At 38.1% G+C, this 21,296-nt stretch overlaps 1 protein-coding gene across 1 annotated transcript; it reads left to right on the top strand.

Annotated features, from left to right (window-relative positions):
• Positions 1–1,701: 1,701 nt before the first annotated feature.
• On the top strand, positions 1,702–21,030 carry CCDC39 (coiled-coil domain 39 molecular ruler complex subunit). The gene is made up of 20 exons (XM_062498986.1): positions 1,702–1,812; positions 2,255–2,374; positions 3,408–3,554; positions 4,580–4,738; positions 5,629–5,721; positions 5,808–5,936; positions 6,472–6,663; positions 8,283–8,386; positions 8,710–8,842; positions 11,783–11,977; positions 12,654–12,818; positions 13,385–13,522; positions 14,805–15,013; positions 16,221–16,344; positions 17,541–17,700; positions 17,996–18,102; positions 19,360–19,500; positions 19,647–19,826; positions 20,042–20,124; positions 20,714–21,030. The coding sequence occupies exons 1-20, from the start codon at positions 1,702–1,704 to the stop codon at positions 20,871–20,873; spliced, it is 2,850 nt and encodes a 949-aa protein (XP_062354970.1). The 3' UTR covers positions 20,874–21,030.
• Positions 21,031–21,296: the final 266 nt, after the last annotated feature.

Below are 21,296 nucleotides of genomic sequence, written 5' to 3'. Positions count from 1 at the left end.
CTGTACTCAGCACACAATTCTCACAATCAGACACATCATCACTGAGCTGCAGACTGGGAAAGTGTACAGCAAGATCAAAACACAGGACACTGGTCATCACAACTTCATACATCCCAGAGGACAAACAGGAAGGCAGCAGCAGGCTGCTTGCTGCCAGTTACTGTCTCAAGACACGACATTTTCCTTGATTCTTCAAAAATATTATTCAGTACTTCTTACAAGCATCCACAGCCAGATGTGCTGAAGCAAACAAGAATCAAAAAATATCTTCCTCGTGACATCTATATTTTTTTCGCAGGTAGCTTGAGGCACTCAACCCTTTACCATTCCTTTAAGAAACTGTTGCCCCCATACTATGTTGTTCTTTTTTTTCAGTACTTTAAGAATAATGTAGGACTGTTCTCAGGGGATGATCAGTGAAAAGACCAGCAATAATCTGCACAACACTTCAAGTCATGCTTTTGGTGTGTCCTCATCAGGCCTGACTTTCACTGTCCTCCAGCAAATTTTTCTTCTCTAAAAATATCCCATAATACATTTATACATATGTAGAAACACCAAATGTCGTCTGTGTTGGTAGTCTGCCACGGGTCCATGTTTGAAAGAAATCTCACTGTGAACTCCTTGATCCTCCAAACTACCTCCCAAACGTTTGTCAGTGCTTATTGCTGTTTGGTTCAGGCTCCTTTCAATCATGCTTTGATTAATTCCTTTAATTTAGTCTTTTCAGATGCTTTAGTCAGACAATTGTCACTAAGAGAACCTTTCTGCATCAAGTCTACCCTTCCTTTTTTCAGGGACTTTCTACAAGAGCATGTAGTAACAGGACAAGGAGAAATGGATCCAAACTAAAAGACAGTAAGTTTGGTTTAGATATTAGGAAGAAGTTCTTTTCTGTGAGGGTGGTGAGACACTGGCACATGCCCTGAGCAGCTGTGGATGGCTCAGTCCTAGAAGGGTTCAAGGCCAGGTTGGACAGGGCTCTGAGCAACCTGGGCTAGTGGAAGGGAACTGGAACCAGATGATCTTTAATGTCCCTTCCAACCCAAATCATTCCATGAGTCGATGATTCCTGCCATGAGTGTTGTGCCTGTCTCGGTCGGCAAATGGTGGAACTCAGCGGCACAGGGTAATTTGCAACCCAGGAGCACAGATGGTTTCAAAAGCTGACAGGCAAGTTCACAAGGACACGGCATTCGTGTTTGTGGTCACCTGAACTCTGCGCGTTTCAGGAAACTCACCTGTTAGTTGTGGAGATAATGCCAAAGGCCTGTCAGAACCAGGGAGTGTTCAGTGTCCCCTTTCATACACACACACACACGCCCGTCAGTCGGTGTCCCCTCTGTTACACACCCGTCAGTTGATGTCCCCAGCGGCAGGCGGTGTCAGCCCCAGCCCTATCTGGTGTTCTAGCGCCCGATGAGGCGCGGCTCTGCCGGCCCCAGTCCCGGTGCAGCCGGCTCTGGCGGAGGAGCGGGGGGGCTCTGAGGGGCTGCCCGCGGCTCTGGGGCCGCCACCCGGCTCTGCAGCCCGGCCCGCTGAGAGCCGCGCCCATCCGCCCGAGGCCCCCCCGGCCTGAGCCGCCGTTGCCGCCGTTGCCAAGCGCCCGGAGCCGCCTCAGCCCCGGCCCTGCCTCAGCCCCGGCCCTGCCTCAGCCCCGGCCCTGCCGCAGCCCCGGCCCTTGTGAGCCTCTCCGCCGCCATGGAGAGCCTGGGCAGCCCCTCCGCCGCCACGGTGCTGGCAGAGCTGCAGTGGGAGCCCGGCTACGCCGTGCCCGTGGCCAACGCCGAGAACAAGGCGCTGGAGGACGAAGTGAGCGCGGGGCCGCGGCCGGCAGGGAGAGGAGTCCGGCCTTCCCTCGGGGTCGGGGATGGATGGATGGATGGATGGATGGATGGATGGATGGATGGATGGATGGATGGATGGATGGATGGATGGATGGATGGATGGATGGATGGATGGATGGATGGATGGATGAATGAATGACCTTTTGGGTTCCGCGGAGCTGCCCGGGCAGTCGGGAGGGTGATCGCCGCATTCCCCGAGCCCGCAGGAGGAGCAGTGCGAGTTGTCTGTTCCCTTAGGAAAGCTCTGGGTTTTCTCCTGAAATCCCTTGTTTCGCTGCTTTGGAGGAATGCAGCAGCTACTTTTTACGTTATTTTTCATTAATAATTGCAATGACTGTTTTTAGGTAGTTGCGGGTAATGAGCACTCAACTGCAAACAGTAATGTGACGATTCTAACTCTTAAACAGCTGCAGAGGATGCAAAAGGAAAAAGAGAAGCTGCAGAATGAGTTGTCCAACTTTGAGGAGCGCATAGAAGCAATGACGTCTCATTTGAAAAACGTGAGACAAGAGATTAACTTCTCTCAGGTAAATCATGACCTCTAGTAGATCCATTTTGTCAGACAGACCTGTAACCCAAGTATCTCTCTGTGGCTGGGATCTCTATATGTTTTGCCAGCTTTGTTGGAGATTTCTTAGGTCTTTATTCCAGGACTGCCACAGGAAACAAAAGTTAAACTATGTACCTCAGTGATATTATTTGACGGTCATTACAGCCATCCAAATTCAAATTACTGTACCTAGGAAAAATCCAGGAAGGGTGCATTTTATAATTCTTCCTGAATGAGGACTTTTGTGGGTATTAATAGAAAAAAAATTGGTCAAAGAAAACACCACTGTAAGGGGGGGGAAATTAATAATCTTTGCAATGGTGAATAATTAGTTGTGAGATGCTGGTGAAGACTTAATTCACAGACATGAAAAGTGAAATCAGATGGTCAAGATCCAAGTCTTTACTTACACTCTCAATTAACTGAGCAAAAGTGCTGGTTTAGATTTCGAAAGAGTCCTGAGACAAAGATTTACACCTTTCAGATAAAATATCCTGGGTGAAAAACTCTTAAGAAGCTTCTCTGCAGCTGAACAACTTCTTAATTTTTTTGGCCAAATTCAAGCATTAATTTGAATTAAAGGAAAGAAAGGTTAGGCAATATCCAGATACTGCTATAGGCCAGCAGGGGAGATCTGTCTCAGCACAGAACAATAAATATATTTTTTTTTGCTGTTCCTCCTGGAACTGATGTAAAATCACTGGTGATCAAAAGATTTTGATGTTGAAAGGTTAAGATTATGAATGTTGGGTGAAAAGTCTTAGAATTAAGTTTTTAGGGCTACAAAGGGTTGATCTGTAGATACTTGATACAATGTTTACATATTTATATATAAGAATATGTGTCTTTGAGGTACTAAAATCAAACCAATAAATTTTCTCTGAAAATTCCTTCCCTTGCATGATGAAACCACAGCATCTCTGACTTGGGATTTGATTGCATGTAAACGAAAAGTTTGTTGATGTATGCCTTTTGTTTATTGTAAAATACTGAACTTTGTTGTTCTGCAGTCTCTTTACAAAGCCAAAGAAAATGAAATTGAAACTGAACATCACTTTAAAGCCCTTGCTGAGAGAGAATATGGACGTCTCAAAAACGACATTAAACAACTGAAAGATGAGATAGCTTCCTTGAGACAAAAGAAAAACACTCAAGAAGTAAGGTTTGACATTTTTGGAAGGGAAAGCCTATATTGCATAATTTTATGGCTTGTCCTCAGTTGCACATACAGCTACAGTAGTATAATCAAGAATAGCTAATCATAATTAAAACTTATAAACTGTAGTAGATTATCTGGATGGGCTTTTCCCTGTGTAGGCAAATAGAGTGACACTGAGGATGTTACTGCAGAGACTGGTCAAGACTTAGCAAATATTAATTAGATATTGAAAGAATTCTGTTCTTATTGCCAGATACACAGCTACACATCCATATCACTGTATTTCCAGTTCTTACAGGTATTTTCTTAATGGTTTAAAAATCAAATGGTCGGTGGCATATCTTCTCTACATAAACTTGGGTCATGATTTCATGATCAAAGATTTGGTTTAAGTTACAAAGTAATCTAAAGCTACTCAATTGCAGGTGATCTTCTGGGTTTGGAACTGTCTTTCTCTTTCTATTAATTATTTAATTAATTTTTTAAAAATTTGCTCTTTTTCTTCCTGTTTGTAATCTCCAGGCTCTCAGAATGGGTAGCAGGATGAAGATATCCACACTGTTCAGCTAGATCTAGATTTTCTCATTTTTGTGTAAGAAAGTCTCTTCACAGTCATATGAAAAGGTCACATTTGAAAATTGATACGTAGGATAAGGGTCTACAAAGTGGGCCTTAATGAGTGAGGGAGAAACTTTACCTTTGGATGCCTCAGATCAGTTTATTATATGGAACAAATACATGCAGATGGGTATATCTTGCCAGGGGCTGACTATTCTGTTTAAAATTATTTGCATTTTGAATTTGTGGCAACCTACTGTTTTGTTTCTTATTTAAGACCAGGATGTCCAATAGCATTCCTCAAGTATAACACACAATAAAATAAGAAAACTATCAATTCTGTGGACCCACAAGATGTGGGTAGACTTGTTACAGTAGCTTTAACTGGTTGCTTCCAATACTGTTCAGTGGATATTAGACATTTGATATTGATATTTGACATTTAATTTTCTCTTCTTTTATTAGAATACTATAAATAAAACCACTAAGAAGCTGGAAAATTTAAAACAACAGATGAACTGGGATGAGGAACTTCTGGAGAGCTGGCTAAAGGAAATCAATCGTACTGATAATGATGCTATTGCTATTCAGAAGTATGCACTGCAAGATGAAGGGAAACTAGGAGTAAGTAGAAATGAAAGCAATTTTCAGAAACCAAAGGAAGAAGCATTTTATCACTTGAAGACTTTGTTATAAGTTAGATAAAATGAACACAAGATTTTGTACAACGCTGGTTTCCATTTAGCACAACAGTGCAATTCCATATGAGGCTCATTTTGAAGTTGAGAGAATAGGTTTTACAATAATGAGAGACATAATTGAAGACATTAATTTGCTTATTCATCTGGGTAAGATTTAAGTTTAAATTTTTTGAGAGGTGCACAAATAGATAATAAAGTCTAGACAATGGTGCCACTGAATTAAGAGGAGTTTGTTCAAAAATTCACACCAAGTTTGGGCGAATAGTATAGGATTTTCCCTTAGAGTTTATTAATATTGCTGAGAACAAATTACAGCTACTTCAGTAAAGCTACCTGGAATAATGGAAGACATAAGCATGTATATCTGTATAAAGAGGAATTCCAGTCAAAAGTTTAGAGTTTATAAGGGTGAGTTCCCAAGTATATTATTAATGTAGAGATAAGTAACCCTGGTTATCATTCTTCTTAGCCTTTAAATAGAGTGAGGAGAAATTTAATTTTTACTCATTAAATACTTAACTCAAAAACGTTGGTTTACACAAACACTTTCCCTGCTGTATGCCAAGGACACCACACACACAATTACACACAGTGGAGGGTTGCTTTGGCCTTCCTGCAGTTTGGTTCTTACGGTCACTTGTATTGACTAAAAATTTGGGAGGCTACACTGTCAAATTTTTACTTTCTAAAACACAATAAAATTGATGCCTCAATAATTTAACCCCTGTATCAGGGCTTTAAGAATTTATAAAATGTAATCTACTTATTTTAAAATACTTAATTTTTAAATATTTTCATATCCTTTCATTTTAGACATTAACCCTTCAAATAGAAAAGTTGACCATGGAAGCAAACCAGAAGCGCAGAGCTCTGGATAATGAGCTTACAGAAACCATGACAGCTCAGGTTTGTGCTTAAGGTTCTCAAAGATCCCCTGTTTATAAGTGATATTTTAAACTTCAGAGATCATGGAGGTGCTTTCTTTTAAACAGATAGAGCTTGACAGAGCAGCTGAAGATTTTCGCAGAGTTCATCAAGAGAGGCAAGAAGTCATCAGGCAGTGGGAGAATGCAATTCATCAGATGCAAAAAAGAGATCAGGAGATTGATCAATGTGCTTTGGTAAAACTGCTGTAACTGATTCATATCTGGGGTTTGGGTTTGATGTGGGTGTTTTTTGTTGTTGTTTTTTGGGTTTTTTTTAAACATCAAAACTGCAGTACAATTTTCTGGGTAGCTAATGTTTTATTTAAATTTTCAGAATGCCCAGTAGCTATAAATCTGCTAGGTAAATAAACATCACTAATGCTGGTAATTTTCCTGTTTAGTTTCATCTGTTTCAAGTTTACCTGAAGTTTTGCTTAGCTTTTTTTTCCCCAATTCAATCAATTAAGAAATATTTTATTTTCATAAGGGTTTGCAGTGTCTTTTTGTTTTTAAATTATTGGAATATTTTGGAAGTTTCCAGTCCAAAATCACTGTAGTTTTTGTGTGATGTATGGTGTAATCCATGGATTAAAGTAATTTTAAGAATGATAACTGGGCTGTCTCAGGCAAGTAGTAATCATACTAGGAACTGATTTTCTGGCTGTACCCTTTATTAATCTAACACATCTAAACTGATGCAAGCAAATGTAAAAAGTTTTTATCCTTCTAGCTAATTGCAGAGATAAAACAGGAGATCCGAAACAAAGAAATGTTGCTGAGAGAAAAGACTGCCTTTTTGGTAAATGAAACTGTTAACAATATGGAATATGAAAAAAAAATCCTTTCTGCTGAGCGAGAAGCAAACAACCTCCGAAAGGAGTTCCAGGCTCAGGATACTCACAGGGCTCAGCTGCAGGATGAGGTAAGGGTGGCCAAACCAGATGGAGGAAATACAGCAAGAGCATGTCCTTTTCTCTGGTTTTATTCTAGGCTCTTAATAATTCAACAAAATGTTGCTTTTCTCAGCCAACTCCTGTGTATGGCAATCTGAACCCTTAACTTAATCCTGTCATTGAGAGTGGTGAGAAGATTGGAATGCATTCTCTGTTGTGTAGGTGTGAAATGGATGAATTTTCTCTTAAATGGTCTAACACTGTTAGATGCCTCAGGAGGCTTCTTTCCTTTAGCATCCATAGACTGCAGTATTGGATAAAGATGAGAGGAATCTCTTCCAGATTCGAAGCAATTCATGTCCCGTGCTCTCAGAAGTGTGTGTTGATGCCCTGGTAGTCAGGTCACAATTCCTGGGGAAAATACCCAGTGCTTTCACAAGGCTTTCTAATCAAGAGGCAGTGGGACAGGGCTGCCCTGTGAACAAGCCATTCTCGATGCTGGCCATACTGAATCTGCACTTAAATCTGGGAATGAGCTCACTGCTTAATGATTTAAATGCCTGCAGAAGTATTTCTAAAAATTAATTCAAGTTTCATAGCTCTGCTGAGAAGGGATACACTTGTATTATCTGAGTAAGTTTTTTCCTAACAAGAAAATGGTAACACTGGGGTACTCAGCAAGCTTAGTGATTTTTGAAAAACTCTGCCTCTGCTGTTGCCTTAACTTTGGATAGCTTTTCTGTAGCAGGTGGTTCATAGACTGATCTCCTAATTAAACTGGAGGTAGCTCAAACAAGGTGTAGGCTATTAGATTACCCTATAATTCATGCAAGCTTGAGGGTTTGTAGAATTGATTGGTTTTCATGTCAAGCTGTGAGATTTTTGCTTGAAGTTTTTCACAATTAATACTCTATGATGCCATAATAGAACAGTCTCCCCTTATTAGAACATCTGTGGGATGCATGTGAGAAACAAGGAAAGGAGACAGTTCAGCCAACAACTTGTGACCTCTAAAAACATGTTACAAATGCCCTTCATCAGTTTTCTTCATCTGTGGAAGTGAAAACAATTAAACTTATGCTGTTAAGTGATACTGTGAAGATGAAAGAGCTATTGATTGAAAAGTATTCCTATCTTATTTTTATGAGTGTATGCTGTCATGTATTTTTTACCAAATTAAATAAATTTAATATATTAAATATATTATTTTTAGTATATTTTTGTCACAGTGATATCTTAATCAAAATAATTTTATGTATCCAGCAAAGTTTGACATAGAAATGTTTATTAGATATATAAGGTTATCCATGTTCACAAAGAACCTCAGCAAAGTCAGCTGTGCACTATAAAACTATGGTTCCACTCAGACAGATGCTGTTGGACAAGAATTGCTGCTCATAGCACCTCTAGAATTCATTCTATGTTCTTTATTATTATTATTTTTTTCCCAGTACTCATACTATGTAATTAGTCTATTGAATTTACTAGCTGGGCCAATTTACAATATCTCAGAATTTGCAGCACTCCTCATTTGGAGAACACTGTTTAAAGTACTTTATTTCCAATAAATAGGAAAATATAATTGAAAATATCTTAACATGTACCAAATTAAATAAGAGCTCAATTGCTTGATTTTGTAATTTTTTAGCTGCAGGCTTTGAAATCCATTGTGAACAGAACTGCTTCTGATCTAGAGTCTTTGAGAACACAGATAACCAATATGAAGAAAGACATTCAGGGAAAACAAACCAGGTAAGGAATAGACCTTTAAAGATAACATTTATAAGGATTAGTAATACAGCCAAATCCTTGAGATAGAAAAGAACCTTAAATAATGTTGATGACTGAAGCCTCCAAATTTCTGGTTATTTCATGTCCTGCATAGCTTTGGCACTGGGTAATTTAGGCAAAATACTCGTGGTAATCCCTGTTTTAAAAGTGTGGGGAAAAACAATCAGGGCCTTGCTTATCATAGATTGAAGTTTAGACTGAGGCAGCTGCTCAGTCAGATTTGCTGCTTCCTTTTAGCAGCATTGTCTAGACAACCTACATTTAACTTCTGTCATTTTGTTTAGATTAAAACTTCTTAATGAAAAAAATGCAAGTCTTTCTGATAAACTGAAGCTTGCAATTGAGGAGACACTCAGTGCAGAAGAGAAAGCTTTGAGGTTGGAAGAAATATTGAAAGAAGAAGAAAAAAGTGTTGAGGTAAAATGTTTTTTGTGGTTTCTAGAAATGAGGACTCATTTGTATTTGCAAGCTTTATATTTTAAAATGATCTCTTTAATTTTAAAATTTTCTATTGAAATGAAAGTATTGATATGGCATGTAGCTATTTTATCAAATACTGAAGTAAGTGTGTATGTAGATGTCTGTGCTGAGAAAACTCTGAAGGAAATAAATGATCCTAGTAATTTCAGCTGTATTAGTTCAGGATACTGATACCCATCAATAAGGTTTTTAAAGACTGAGAATCTTATCAGGATGATTTTTCAGTTTCACTGCCACTAAAAACTTCTTAGCTCTAGTAAAACACCACCAAAATTCATAAACCTGCAAAAAGCTGTGATTTTGGCAGTTTAAAAATATTTAGAAATCTTTTAATCATATTTGCCTGGCCTGGACTGCTCTGCATTATTTTAATTCTACTGCATGATACTCTGACACATCTAACTTGTGGACTGTTAAATAATTACTGGCTCACTTTAGATTCATTTTCATGAATAAAGATTTTGATCTGGGAAGTGGCATATACAAACTATTATAAGGTGACTTTTTTAACATGCCTAATAATACTTTTATAAAATTAAAAACCCACTACTTAGGTTGCAAATTAAGTATAGGAAAAAAATCATTATCATCTGCTTAGCTGTAAAGAGCTTTTGAATAAATGCAGTAATGTAATGCAGTATTGTAATGCAGTCTTCTGAACTTCCCTGCATTTTAGGAAATGCTTATACTGTTTTGTCATTCTGCTACTAATTCTCTTTAAGTATTTTCACTACTTAGCTTCTGACTGAACATGACAGAAATATTCTTCTACATTTTGCTGGACAACTGAGCATTGGATATGCTGAAGCTTTCATTGCTCTAGAATGACCAGGTTAAATTAATGTGACAGCCAGTGTCCCACACGGCTGACAACAAAGCTGTACCTCTGCATGCTCTTTCATACTGCTCTGTGCTCTTTTGTTTTCTTCTCTAGTTAGTGTTTTCTACAGCATGCATGTAAATAAAGCTTTGTCTGAGATGCTTTGATTGAATGTCATTTTCCAAACTTTTTAACACCACAGGTATTAATCACATATTTTAAATATACTTTCAGAAAGTAGAGACAGGATATCTTTCTTTTACAGAGAATTTCTTAAATTACAGGCCTTACTGTTTTGGCTTTTCAGATAATTTGAAAACAAGTAATGGTGTATCATTTCATTAAAACGAAAACCTTCTGCTTCCCCTTAAAACAGTTTCCAAGGTGGCAAAAGCCTTAGCAGAGTTTCTTTACCTGTGTCTGTGGCAGATAACCTAAGCTGATATTGAGCTTGGCAGCTCCACAGCTGCAGGGAAATATTTTAGCTAGGATGAACTGTCTTTGAACAATGTCTGTAATGTATTAGAAGCCTCCCTTCCATCACCATTAGACACACATAGCTATTAGCTGCATCTGTTAATTTACTGTGAAGAGATATTTACTGGAACAATGTGGATGAAATGTCATTGTTTTGCTCTCTAGTTCTGTGGTACTTTTCCCTCTTCCATTTGTGGGAAAACACAGTTGCACAGTGAGGCTTATTGAATGTCTTATTGCTGTTAACTACCTCACTTAAAGGCAGAGCAACAATTTCTGTTAAATAAATTAATTTAGATGTGCAATAAAGACCAGGAAGTGAAGGTCAAATAATGATCCATTGTCAGTGGATGAATTTATAATTGTCATTAGCTTCAGAAATACAGCTCAGCATTTGGCACATATTTAAAAACCAGTATGCTTCCAGAAGAAAATTCCTGTGTTCAATCATGATCTAAAGCCCACTGACATGTGCTACAGTCCACAATAATTTCATGTTAAACTTACACTTGCCTTTTGCATCTTGAGTTTTGAATTTGGAATTGCACTTACAGAAAGTTCAACTACAAAAAAAAAATTCTGTTGGGTACAATGTGCAATGTGATGACAAACCCTTAGAGAAGGCATTAAATTATCTTTCACCATTATTTAAGCCAGCAAGATGGTTACATACATATTAAATCCAGAATAAACACATTGCTAATCAGTGTAGAAAAGTGAGTTCTCAGGTGTTTTGCATATTAATTTAAATGCACATCTTAAAATTCTGTACTAGACTTGAGCTAAATGTAAACGAGTCCTATGAGACAGGAAGGGGAAATCACATCACTTGTTTTAGGATGTACCTCACAGGAAAGTGGCATGCTCAATGGCCTGAGCTTTGGAAGGTCTTTGGCTACTTGAGTGGGAGAGGTGGAAAGAGGGAGGGAAAGAATAAAATTGTTTTCCTTATTAGGGTTATGAAAATAAAATAATCTCAATTTTCATTGTTTTCAGTCCATTTCAGGTTGCCTGAAATTTTCAGCATTGTTTTTTATCCCACTAAAGCCTTATTTCCTTCACTGATTTAGGTGTTAATGGCAACTTTCCTCTGAGAAAAATGAAGGATTTTAGAACGTGCAATTTTTCAGAATTATTCCATCTTAGATAAACACACACGTACATATATGTGCACACACAGCATTACAAGACTTAATAAACCATTGAAAAGCTTTGTATTATATTTCTCAAATATTGACAGATGCTGGAGGCAGTAAGGAGGTTTTTTGAAAAGAATGACAGGAATTTAGTTTTCTAAAGGCTGAAAAGAGTAGCATTCCTATAACTGGGAATAAGAAGTCATGTAAATGTAGGGTAGGATTAGATTTTTTAAAAATTAATAAAAAGTATTACATTCTCTTCAAGTCAAATACCTTTTTTGCCAACCATTTTGAAGACTTAAAAAGTTTCACGTTCATATTAATGGATATAGTAATAATATTTTTCTATATATGATTAATAAAAACAAACAATTCCTCAGAAATTAATTCTGATGTGATTAATTACTTCTTTCTTCTACTTAATTATCGATTTGTCACCAGGAAAAAGAAAATGAAATGAGACAGTTAAAGGACGTCCTTTTCAAGAAGAGTCAGGAATTAAAAGCGCAGAGCGATAAGGAGAAGATTGTTCTGGCAGAAATTGAGGGAGGTCAAAAATCACTTAAAAATCTCAAGAGTCGACTGCGCAAACTTGACACAGATCTGTTAAAACAACAGGAATTAATATATAACCAGGTAAAATGTTAATGTATTTTCATACTGTGATTATTTCTTGAGTCTACTGATAGCACATTGCTTGAATTCTGTAGTCTTTAACAGTTTTCCATTTTGGAAATGTTATGCAGTATCATTTGAAGTCTGCATTTATTTCTGTTTCTAGATGTACAGATAAAATTGAAATTACTGAAACTTGCCAAAGTATCACCTACATTTTGCATTTGTGTGTTTCATTATTTTTTGGATCTGCTGCTTTTCCCACTAATTCCTAAAATCCATTCTTTACATTTATCCCTCTGAACCACAGACACCTCAGGGTATATTTTTAAAACAATGCAAGAGGTACATGCCAAAATCCGGTTATTTACTAATTGGATTATGTGCATATTTCCTATGCACTACTTCGGAAATTTTCTCTTTTATATCAGCATCCACTGGTAGCAACAAGATGGCAACTCCATTTTAAGCCTCCCTACAGCAGCCTGTGCTGAGTGTGCTTTGTTACTCTTCTAGAAGATTACCCCAAACCATCACTGCTCATCAGTCATCTAAGATATTTTGCTAATGAGGTCTAAAAGCCAGAAACTATTACAAAAACAATAGCTTAATTGGGTGACTGTCCTAAAGCCAGCATTTAGATCCAAGTTTATTGCTTATCTCAGACTATTAATTCTCTTCAAATTTATTTTAACAGGATTTTTATATTCAGCAAATACAGAGACGGCTGTCACGGTTAGAAGGGGAGGTTAATGCTGATGAAAAACGAGTTTTGGAAGAAAAACTTGCTGAACTTAAGAAAACTTTAGAAGAAAAGAAAAAGGCATATGATGTTCTACAGTCACTGTACAGGAAACTTCAGGTAACTTCCTTAGAACATCATTTTGACTGTGTATCATTTAGAAACCTCAGTGAATTCAGCAGATTGGGTCTTAGTAATCAAGAAGTTGGTATTAGACTAAAGGGTGTCTGAACTTTGTGTAACCCTTATGGAAAACTTAATGAATTCCCTATAACTTCCAGAAAAATAGATTATTACTGCCCAAGTGAGACACCTCAGCATGAAGACAAGCACTGAACGTTAGAAAGGCAAGCTGAGCTTTCATCAAGATGCGACTGACCGCTTGCAAATGTCTGAGTTTATCATTAGGCCCTTGAAGAAATAGGAGAATGCTGATTTGTAAAGCTATTACTTTTATAGTTTTCATACATTTGTAAGTACAGTTGCATTTAAAGTTGTCCAAAGTCCCCATGCAGCACTCTGCATGAGGTCATGCTATGCAGTTTGCAGAGCAGCATATTGGAAACATCATGATGATGGTTCCTGGTTCCAGGACTTAAATACTTCTCATTTAAAATTAACTGGTAGCTTTTGCTGAACAATTTAGGTTCACTGAAATAAGTTCAATATAACTTATTTTGAAACAGAATGATATCCAAATCACCAAAAGAACAATTGATAAGACAAGAGAAGAAACAAATAGTATGGTAGTGAAGATAGAAGAACTAACTCTTTTCAATGAGAGATCACTTCAGGAGTTAAGAAAAGCAAAACACATTAAGCAGGTACAGTATTATTTTGAAATGTACTTATACAGGACACTCTTGTTTGCTGGGGAGTCATCTGCCTTCCACAGTGCTATGTCATTACATCCATAAGTACACTTGCTGTAGTTTTCTAATTTACACTTCTTTCCCAAACTTTGAAGTCATCTTCATCACTATCATCTTAATAGGCAGTGTTGCTTCTCCTCTGTACACAGCATAAAGTTTGATGAACTATCAATTTAATCCCACTTCAGTTACAGTGCAATATCTACCAGGTCAGTGGATGTTGGAGGTTTTTTCCCCTGAGAAACAATTACCTTTAAAATAGAAAATATATTTACTGTTCAAGGATGGTTTTACATAACATTGAGTTTTTACTCTCAGTCTGTAATGGGTACTAATAAGTTTGCAATAGTATTGTTATTAGAATATAAGCATTTTTTTTTCTAACAGATGGTTTGAATCAATTTATATTCCAGTGTAAGAATTCAGAAAAAAAGCGCAAATCCTTTCTTCACATTTTGATAAGCAGAAAAATACAATTCCAACTCCTCCAATTATTGCACAATATTTTTTCTGCAGTAATCTTTAGCCTTCCTAAAAGAAGCCCTAACATAGTAGAAAACAACGGAGTCTAAGTAGCAGGGAAAGAGTTTTGCCTTTGACTTAACTCGTGTACTTTCTCCTCAATGAAACCTCTTTCCCTAAATATGGAACTTTCTTGGGGGGGGATGAAATTCAGGGGAACAAAAGAAACTGATGACCTGAAAGCACTCAGATAAAAATTGGTGGACTTGGAATCATCCAAGATTTTAAAAGAATGATTTAATGTATTTGCATGCTAATGAAGTTCACCACTTGTTGCTTTTCATAAGCTTTGGTATATACAAAATTTGCTCATGTAACAACATGATTTGCAGACCTACAGAATCTAGAATATACTCCAGGAATTAAGGGCTTGAGTGAGATATTAACTGCTCCAGAAATCTCCTCGTAAGGTCTCTTATTTTATTTGAAACCACAGAAACTGAAAAAGCTGTAGAAGGAAAAGTCTAATAACCCAAAACTCAGACTGAATTAGAAAGTCTGATGAATTTGTGTAAAACCATTCAGGAAACAATCTACCTCCATCACAGTCACCTGTGTGACTGTTGGCAAATGAGAAAATGACAAGATTTTTAAATGCAAAGCAAACTGAGTCTTAAAGGTAAAATAATGAATAAATATTAACTTACTAAATTATAAATAATCTTAATTAAAACAATGAATTCTTATTTTGATACCATTTGGCACTTATTAGGAGATGATGGTCGAAGATAATCTCTTAAAACTAGAACTGAAGCGCCTTCAGAATACTCTGTGTAATAAAGCAGAGAAAGTTCTATCACTGGAAAAACAACAATTGGAGTTGAAGAAAGCCATAGCAGAAAGAACTGAGGAAATCAGGATCCATAAGGCAATGCTGGATTCCCAGATAAGACTGCTGGATCAGGAACGGCATCGCATGAGGTAACTGTTCTTAGAGAAATTAAACCTGCAGCTTTGAGCACATTTTTTATGGGGACTTACTAAAAAGAGAAGCATTTTACCCAGCTTCATCGTTAGACTGAAGATTAATAAATCTTGCTCAAAGTTATCTACAAAGACAGCTGAGGTCAGCAAGGGACCCTGTCTGTGACCCCCAGGCTGCAGCTTTAACCCCTGGGTGAACAGATCAGTGGCCTTGCTGTGAGTGAGGAGCCTCAGCAGAAGTGGGAGGAAACCTCAGCCACAGACATCTTTTTACAGTAAACACTGTGTGTGTGACTCTGCCTTTTTCAAAATAATCTGGATATGTGAAACCATGTGTCTGAAGGTGTGCTGAAGTACATGAAACAGAAAAAGTTGCTTTTGAAGGGGGTTTACTGCCAGCTGCTTGATAAAACTGTAATTTCTTTGATTGAAACAGCAAGATGGTTTGCTTTGTGGTGTATTTTGTTTGGTTGGGTTTTTAACTAATGAGCTTTCCATCCATAGAATACACATGCTATATAACAAATTAAAACTTATTAATTATATATGCACCCTCTGATAAAGCAATGACATAGAAATAATATTTCCCTCCTGTAATAATCAGTCCAAAGTATCTGGGATGGTTTTTGCCCTGAAATCCTGGTATCTAGATTCAGCCAAGAATGAACACTTCAGCAGCTGAGCTGCCCTGCTGACCACACCCCTCACTATGGGAATTAGGGTGCTTTAGTGTGACTGAGAGCACAGACTGGGGCTCCTTCCTTTGGTGTTCCTCAGCTGTTGGATGCTTCCACAGAGTTTGATTTGGAGCTGTTCCCAGCTGTTCCTCACACTCATCCTGCAGTGGGAATGCTGAGGTACCATCAGCAGGGGGCAGCTGGAGCAGCTCTGGGAGTGAAATAAACTTGGGGAAGAACTGTGGCACAGCCTGCCAGGATGCAGTGATCTGGGATGTGAAAACAGATTTGATTCCATTTAGAACTGCAAAAGGCACCCAGGTAACCGGAACAGGGATGTTTGTGGCTGGGAGAACACAGAAAACCACCAGACCTCTAGCAGGTTAATTCCTGGTACAGGAATTAATTCCTGGTACAGGCTGCTGGAATAACACCAGGAATTTAAACTGCTGCAATAAGAACTGCCCACCAAACACTACCAGTCAAACACTTTCTCAATCCATTTATTTTCTCCCCAAACAAATCAGTGCTGAATTTCAAGATCGCCTATGGAAAATTGACAAACTGAAATGCAGATATGAAATGTTTACTCTTTCCATGATGCCACCTGAAGGAGAGGAGATGAAAAGTCAGGCCTACTATGTAATTAAGGTATTTTGTTGACATCATTCATTATAATTCAATTATTTAATCTATAGATTTCCCTGGGCTCTTAGACAACCTCCTTGTCTACTGCCTACTTTGAGTCCAATTGTTTTATGTTATCTGACACCATTGATTATTTAAATGATAATTTCACAAGAATTTATGCGGAGCCTTAATTCTAAGCAGTTTGAAAACTTCACTTCAGTGCTCATTAATTTACAAATACACAAGAATTAGTGGTCAAGTGACAATCCACTATGAACTGGAAACAACTTTATTGGAATCTCACATGACCTTAACTTCTTCTGTCAGTTATTTCCAGGTATTCATTTTATCATATGGGGTTCATACACTGAAGAATGTCTTCTTTCCCCTTTCACTTACCAATCACCTATGTATACTTCAGCTTTGCACTGGAAAAAAGGAGAAAATCAGTCTTTATCCAAAATGCAATACCCTGGTTCTTGAACAAGAATGTTTATTTTGACCCCACAAATTCTCTGATTTCCTGTTAAATCATCACACTTGCAGCTGTGAGCTTCGTTCTGAAGTTCATCTTTTTCTTGCCCTTAAATGTTAAATTTTTAATGATGGTATTTGTGCTACTGTGAGGTCCAGGACAGCAGAAGACCCTCTGCAGACAGAAGCTATGTTGTCACTGTGGGTGTATAAAACAGCCTGTCCACCTATGGAGATTTCCACTGTAACAGATCTTCCAAGGGGCTATAGAAAATACTTCACCTGCTGATTATTTCTTAAATCTACTGATCAGATCGATGAGGAGTTACAAGTGATTAATTCCCAAATTGAATGACTTCTATCAGTCTCTCAGTGGTTATATGATGTGCAAACTCAAATCTTGGATTTTGTGGGTGAAGGAAGCAGAGGTGAAGCATGTGCTGTAGCTCACATCAGCAGTGCAAGGCACAGACACTGTTCTCTGCAGGGTGTAGATGCTGCTGGGCAGGACTAAGTGAGCTCAGGCAGAGAGGCAGGTACCCAAAATGAAATGCATGTGGATGAAACACCTTAAAGAACTTCAATACTGTAAATAACTCCTCCTTCCAGTTCCCTACGCACCCAAATCTCAGTTCAAGTGGTTTTAACCCCTAAATATTGCTGTATAATAAATATTTTCTATACAATTATCTTGATAGTTTCAGTATGTCTGCAGTCACCTAAAATATTTGGTTTGCTTTCAGGCAGCACAGGAGAAGCAAGCACTTCAACAAGAAGGTGATGATTTGGATGCAAAGATCTCCAAAGCTCAAAAAGAAATCACAGCTATGGAAAACAGTTTGTGCATACTTAAAAACTGGAACACAAACTACAAAAACTCTTTCAAGGCACTCCCTGAGACAAGTATGTGAAATAGAAGTTGGATAGAAAATAGGACTTAATTCTAAATAATACTTATTATTTAACTTTTGTGCCCTCTGCTGGCTCTGGAACCTGTAGCTCTTAAATCATTCTCCCTTATGACATCATTTACTTTTTCACAATGATTTGAAATTAGTAGGAGAGTATTTAAAAATCCCTCAAACCTTGAGGCACTGAAATACTGCCAACACCAATATAGTAATATTCTGAGTTATTTTCAAGTGAAAATTGAGTTGTATGCACATCACTAATGCCGCTTCATTGTTTGGGATTACAGGTGAGGAACTTGAGGAAAGACTGAAACTAGAAAAGGACAAAAGGGATGCTGATGAAAAATACAGACAAAAACAAAGAAAGATCAAGGAACTTCAGGAAAATGTCCAGGTAAAATACAAGTAAAGTTCCAGTCAGACAAGACTGCAGCATGTAGCTAAATCCATGCAAGTCATCCTAGATGAATAATAGGAAATCGTGGTACAATTTTTTTCCTGCTCTTTTATTAAGATATAATTTTTAGAAGGCTCTACATCCCCCTTTCAAAAAGTGAGTGATTATTGAGTCACACCAAAACTTCAGGTGGTTAGTCACATACATCTAGAAATTTCAGAATCCCACATGCACTGAGAGCTGGTGTTCTGGAAGCCACTGAAGCAGCTGTGTTCCTGTGCAGCACACACCACTATTGTACCATCCTGTCCAGCACTGCAGATTAAAATCCACACATCTTGGGACCTCTGGCATCTACATCCCAGGGTTTTTCTGGAACAGATTCAGTTTTGGCACTGAGGGTGCCCCAGTTAAACAGGATTAAATTAGCTGACTTGCAATTTAGCAGGCTGAGCACTAAATGTAGGCAAACAAGAGCTTGTTTTTTCAGGCTCCATAGCAAGGACTCACTCATGGTTCTTCTGATAATCAAAAAACCACTTGGACCTTAAGAAAGAGCAACACTTAATTCTGATGTTTCAGTTAAAACTTTATTAGGCAGAAGAAAGCAAAGGCACTTGGTCACACTCCACATGATCATTCTAAGCCCTGAGTCACTGCCTGCAGTCAACAAGCATTCCTATTGCTTATTCTACCACCAGGGGACACAGCTCCTATTTCAGAGATGTTATTTCTTAAGGTAAAGAAAAGGGATACAGACGTCCATCAGGCACTAATTCCTGGGATATAATGAGGTGTTAGAGCAAACACATTTCTGCCTTTTAATATTTTAAAGTTTCATTTATTTATTTAAACACCCAGCTGTCATTATGGAGCTCATTTTGTTCATACCAAAGGCTAAAGGTATCCCTCTTTTCCTACAGGGTTTTTTTTAGGATAGCTTGCACTGGTAAGTTGGTAGGGTGCCAAGTAAATAGTTTGTAGCCACTAAGATACATCTGAAAAGACACACCTCTAACTCCATTAACAGTACCTTTAAAAGAGATGTAAATTACCTGGAAGTTTCTTTGTTCGGGTCTGGACAAACCAAACGGTTGGATTAGCAGAAAGTTTCCAGTTAACATTAGCACTAATTGCTTGAGCTACATTTAGAAACAAGTAGTTAATGACAACAGACCCTTTCATAAATACAAAAAGTGAAAGGATACCAAATCTGCTTTGTAAACTAATATTACTGTTCAAATGAATTTGCAGAGCATGCAACAACACTTTGACGTAACACAGAAGCAGCAGGCCCTCTTCAAAGAGCAAAAAAAGGAAAAACAAGCTCTTATTTTGCAGCTGAAGAAAGACATTGAAGAACAGAAGCCAAAACTAGAGAGGGTTGTAAAACAGGTTTGTGTGTTTATTGATGAGAACTTCTAACTTTATAGTGCTAGACAGTAACTCTGTGGGTTAAACTCTGTGGTTTTAACTCAGCAGGTTTCTGAAAAAGTGTTGTATTTTCATAAGAATAATGCTTTAAAAATATTTCTGTTAAGTGTTCCAAACTGTCCAGAGAAATTCAGTCCCAAAGGGGAGGTGGAACAGAAACACTGGAAGAGAGAGACATTTGTCTTCGTGAACTGAAAGGCTTCAACAGAACCATCAACCAAGTGATAGCTGATGTTCTAGAAGCAAATCCTGGTTTAACTGCAGCCTTTCAAATGCACTTTGACAAGGTGAGCTTTCCAGTTAACTGCCACCAAAATCTTGAGGGAGACCTCCAGCCTATAATCGAGTGTCTTGCAAGGACAACTCACAGTATGGGAAACCAGGGAAGTGTTCACCTGCTTTCAACATCTCTTTAAACGCCGAGTGCTATAAATGCTCCTGATATCCCAATCCTATTATACAGCCATCAGGTCAACTTGTTTTTTCTTTCCAAATTTTCTAGTTCAATTTAGAGCTTCCTACAGCTGCTTCTCCCAGTGGCAGTCAAACTTCTCAGTCCCCACAGAGCTCACTACATTCTACCAGGTAAGTTCTAACACTCTTGTGTTGCTTTGAGGTTTTTATAAGATCAAGTTTAAACCAGCAAAATTAGTCCCTAACTGAAATAATTCTTTACTCTTGAATGTCATCTCAATTGTCTTTTTGAAGACTAAAAACTTTCTCCTTGCTCTGTCCTTTAAGTTTACTATGTTTTTCTGGCAAGTGAGGAAGTTTACTTCAGCATCCATCAGTATAGAAAACCCAATAATTACAGAATATTTACTTTTCTGTACTGTTTAATATTATAAAAGCTCAATTTTGAGCCACATTTTACACTTGATAGTGTGAACACCCCTTCCTAATTAAATAGGAAAATATTGATGGTTTTACTGGTGTGTTCTTCCCCTGTTCAAGGTATGCTCAATTAGAGCCCGTGCCGTGCTGACCCAATTATGGTCCCAACAGTGCCAGGGGTTACTGAAGCCATTTAGTGGTGGTGGCTACAGAAATCTTTTAGGGGGTTTCACCTGGAATGAACATGGCTGCTGTGTGGCTTCACTGTGAGCCACCCTTGGCAGCTCTGTTTTAGATGCAGGGATTTCTGTATCGTAATTAGTAAATTTTTGTCTTTCAGATTCCCCAGTAGAAAAACTTCAGCCTCTGGTCAGGCTTCATCAGCCAAAGTCGTGGAGCTGACCTTGCCTATCCCCACTCCTGAGGAAGCAGCAGCTCTTGGCTCACAGCCAGCCAGCAGAGGCAGCACCTCTGGGATTTCTGAACACAAGAAGGCTTAAGTAATTTTTGAAGCCCACATTAGTTGAGATTTCTTAATTTTTGCAACTAACTTACATCCATGGAGTTACCTGGAAAACTTGCAGGTGCAGTACAATTGTTACTGTGTGGTTCTGCAACCCACCTTTGCAGGTCTCCCTGTAAACCATGTAACCTTTTCTTCAGCAACACAACTGCTGCCTCCAAGCACTGTAAAGCAAATCCCTACCAAAGCTCAATCCAAGGGCTTACTTACCTAGACAATAAATGGTGTTGCAAAACTTTCTTTTCTACTTCAAATTCGGTTTTTGGGGTTTTTTTACATTACTGTTAGAGAACATGCAATACACTTGCCTTCACAGACATGGCAGAGTTCCATGGAGTAGACAACACATTTAACAGTGTACCAGGATGAAACATCCCAGCAACATTCGCAAAAACCCAGA

The sequence above is a fragment of the Cinclus cinclus genome, chromosome 10, assembly GCF_963662255.1.
Source record: "Cinclus cinclus chromosome 10, bCinCin1.1, whole genome shotgun sequence".
Taxonomy (NCBI): Eukaryota; Metazoa; Chordata; class Aves; order Passeriformes; family Cinclidae; genus Cinclus; species Cinclus cinclus.
Note: the sequence above shows the minus strand (reverse complement) of the source record. Positions and strands in the feature narration are given on the sequence as shown.

What these genes read in the sequence shown, in the direction of transcription:
- CCDC39 (XM_062498986.1), top strand. Translation starts at nt 1,702, where the DNA reads ATGGAGAGCCTGGGCAGCCCCTCCGCCGCCACGGTGCTGGCAGAGCTG. An exon ending in AAAAGAAAAACACTCAAGAA is followed by an intron (nt 3,555 to 4,579) that starts GTAAGGTTTGAC and finishes TTCTTTTATTAG; the next exon opens with AATACTATAAATAAAACCAC. An exon ending in AACTTCAGGAAAATGTCCAG is followed by an intron (nt 18,103 to 19,359) that starts GTAAAATACAAG and finishes ATGAATTTGCAG; the next exon opens with AGCATGCAACAACACTTTGA.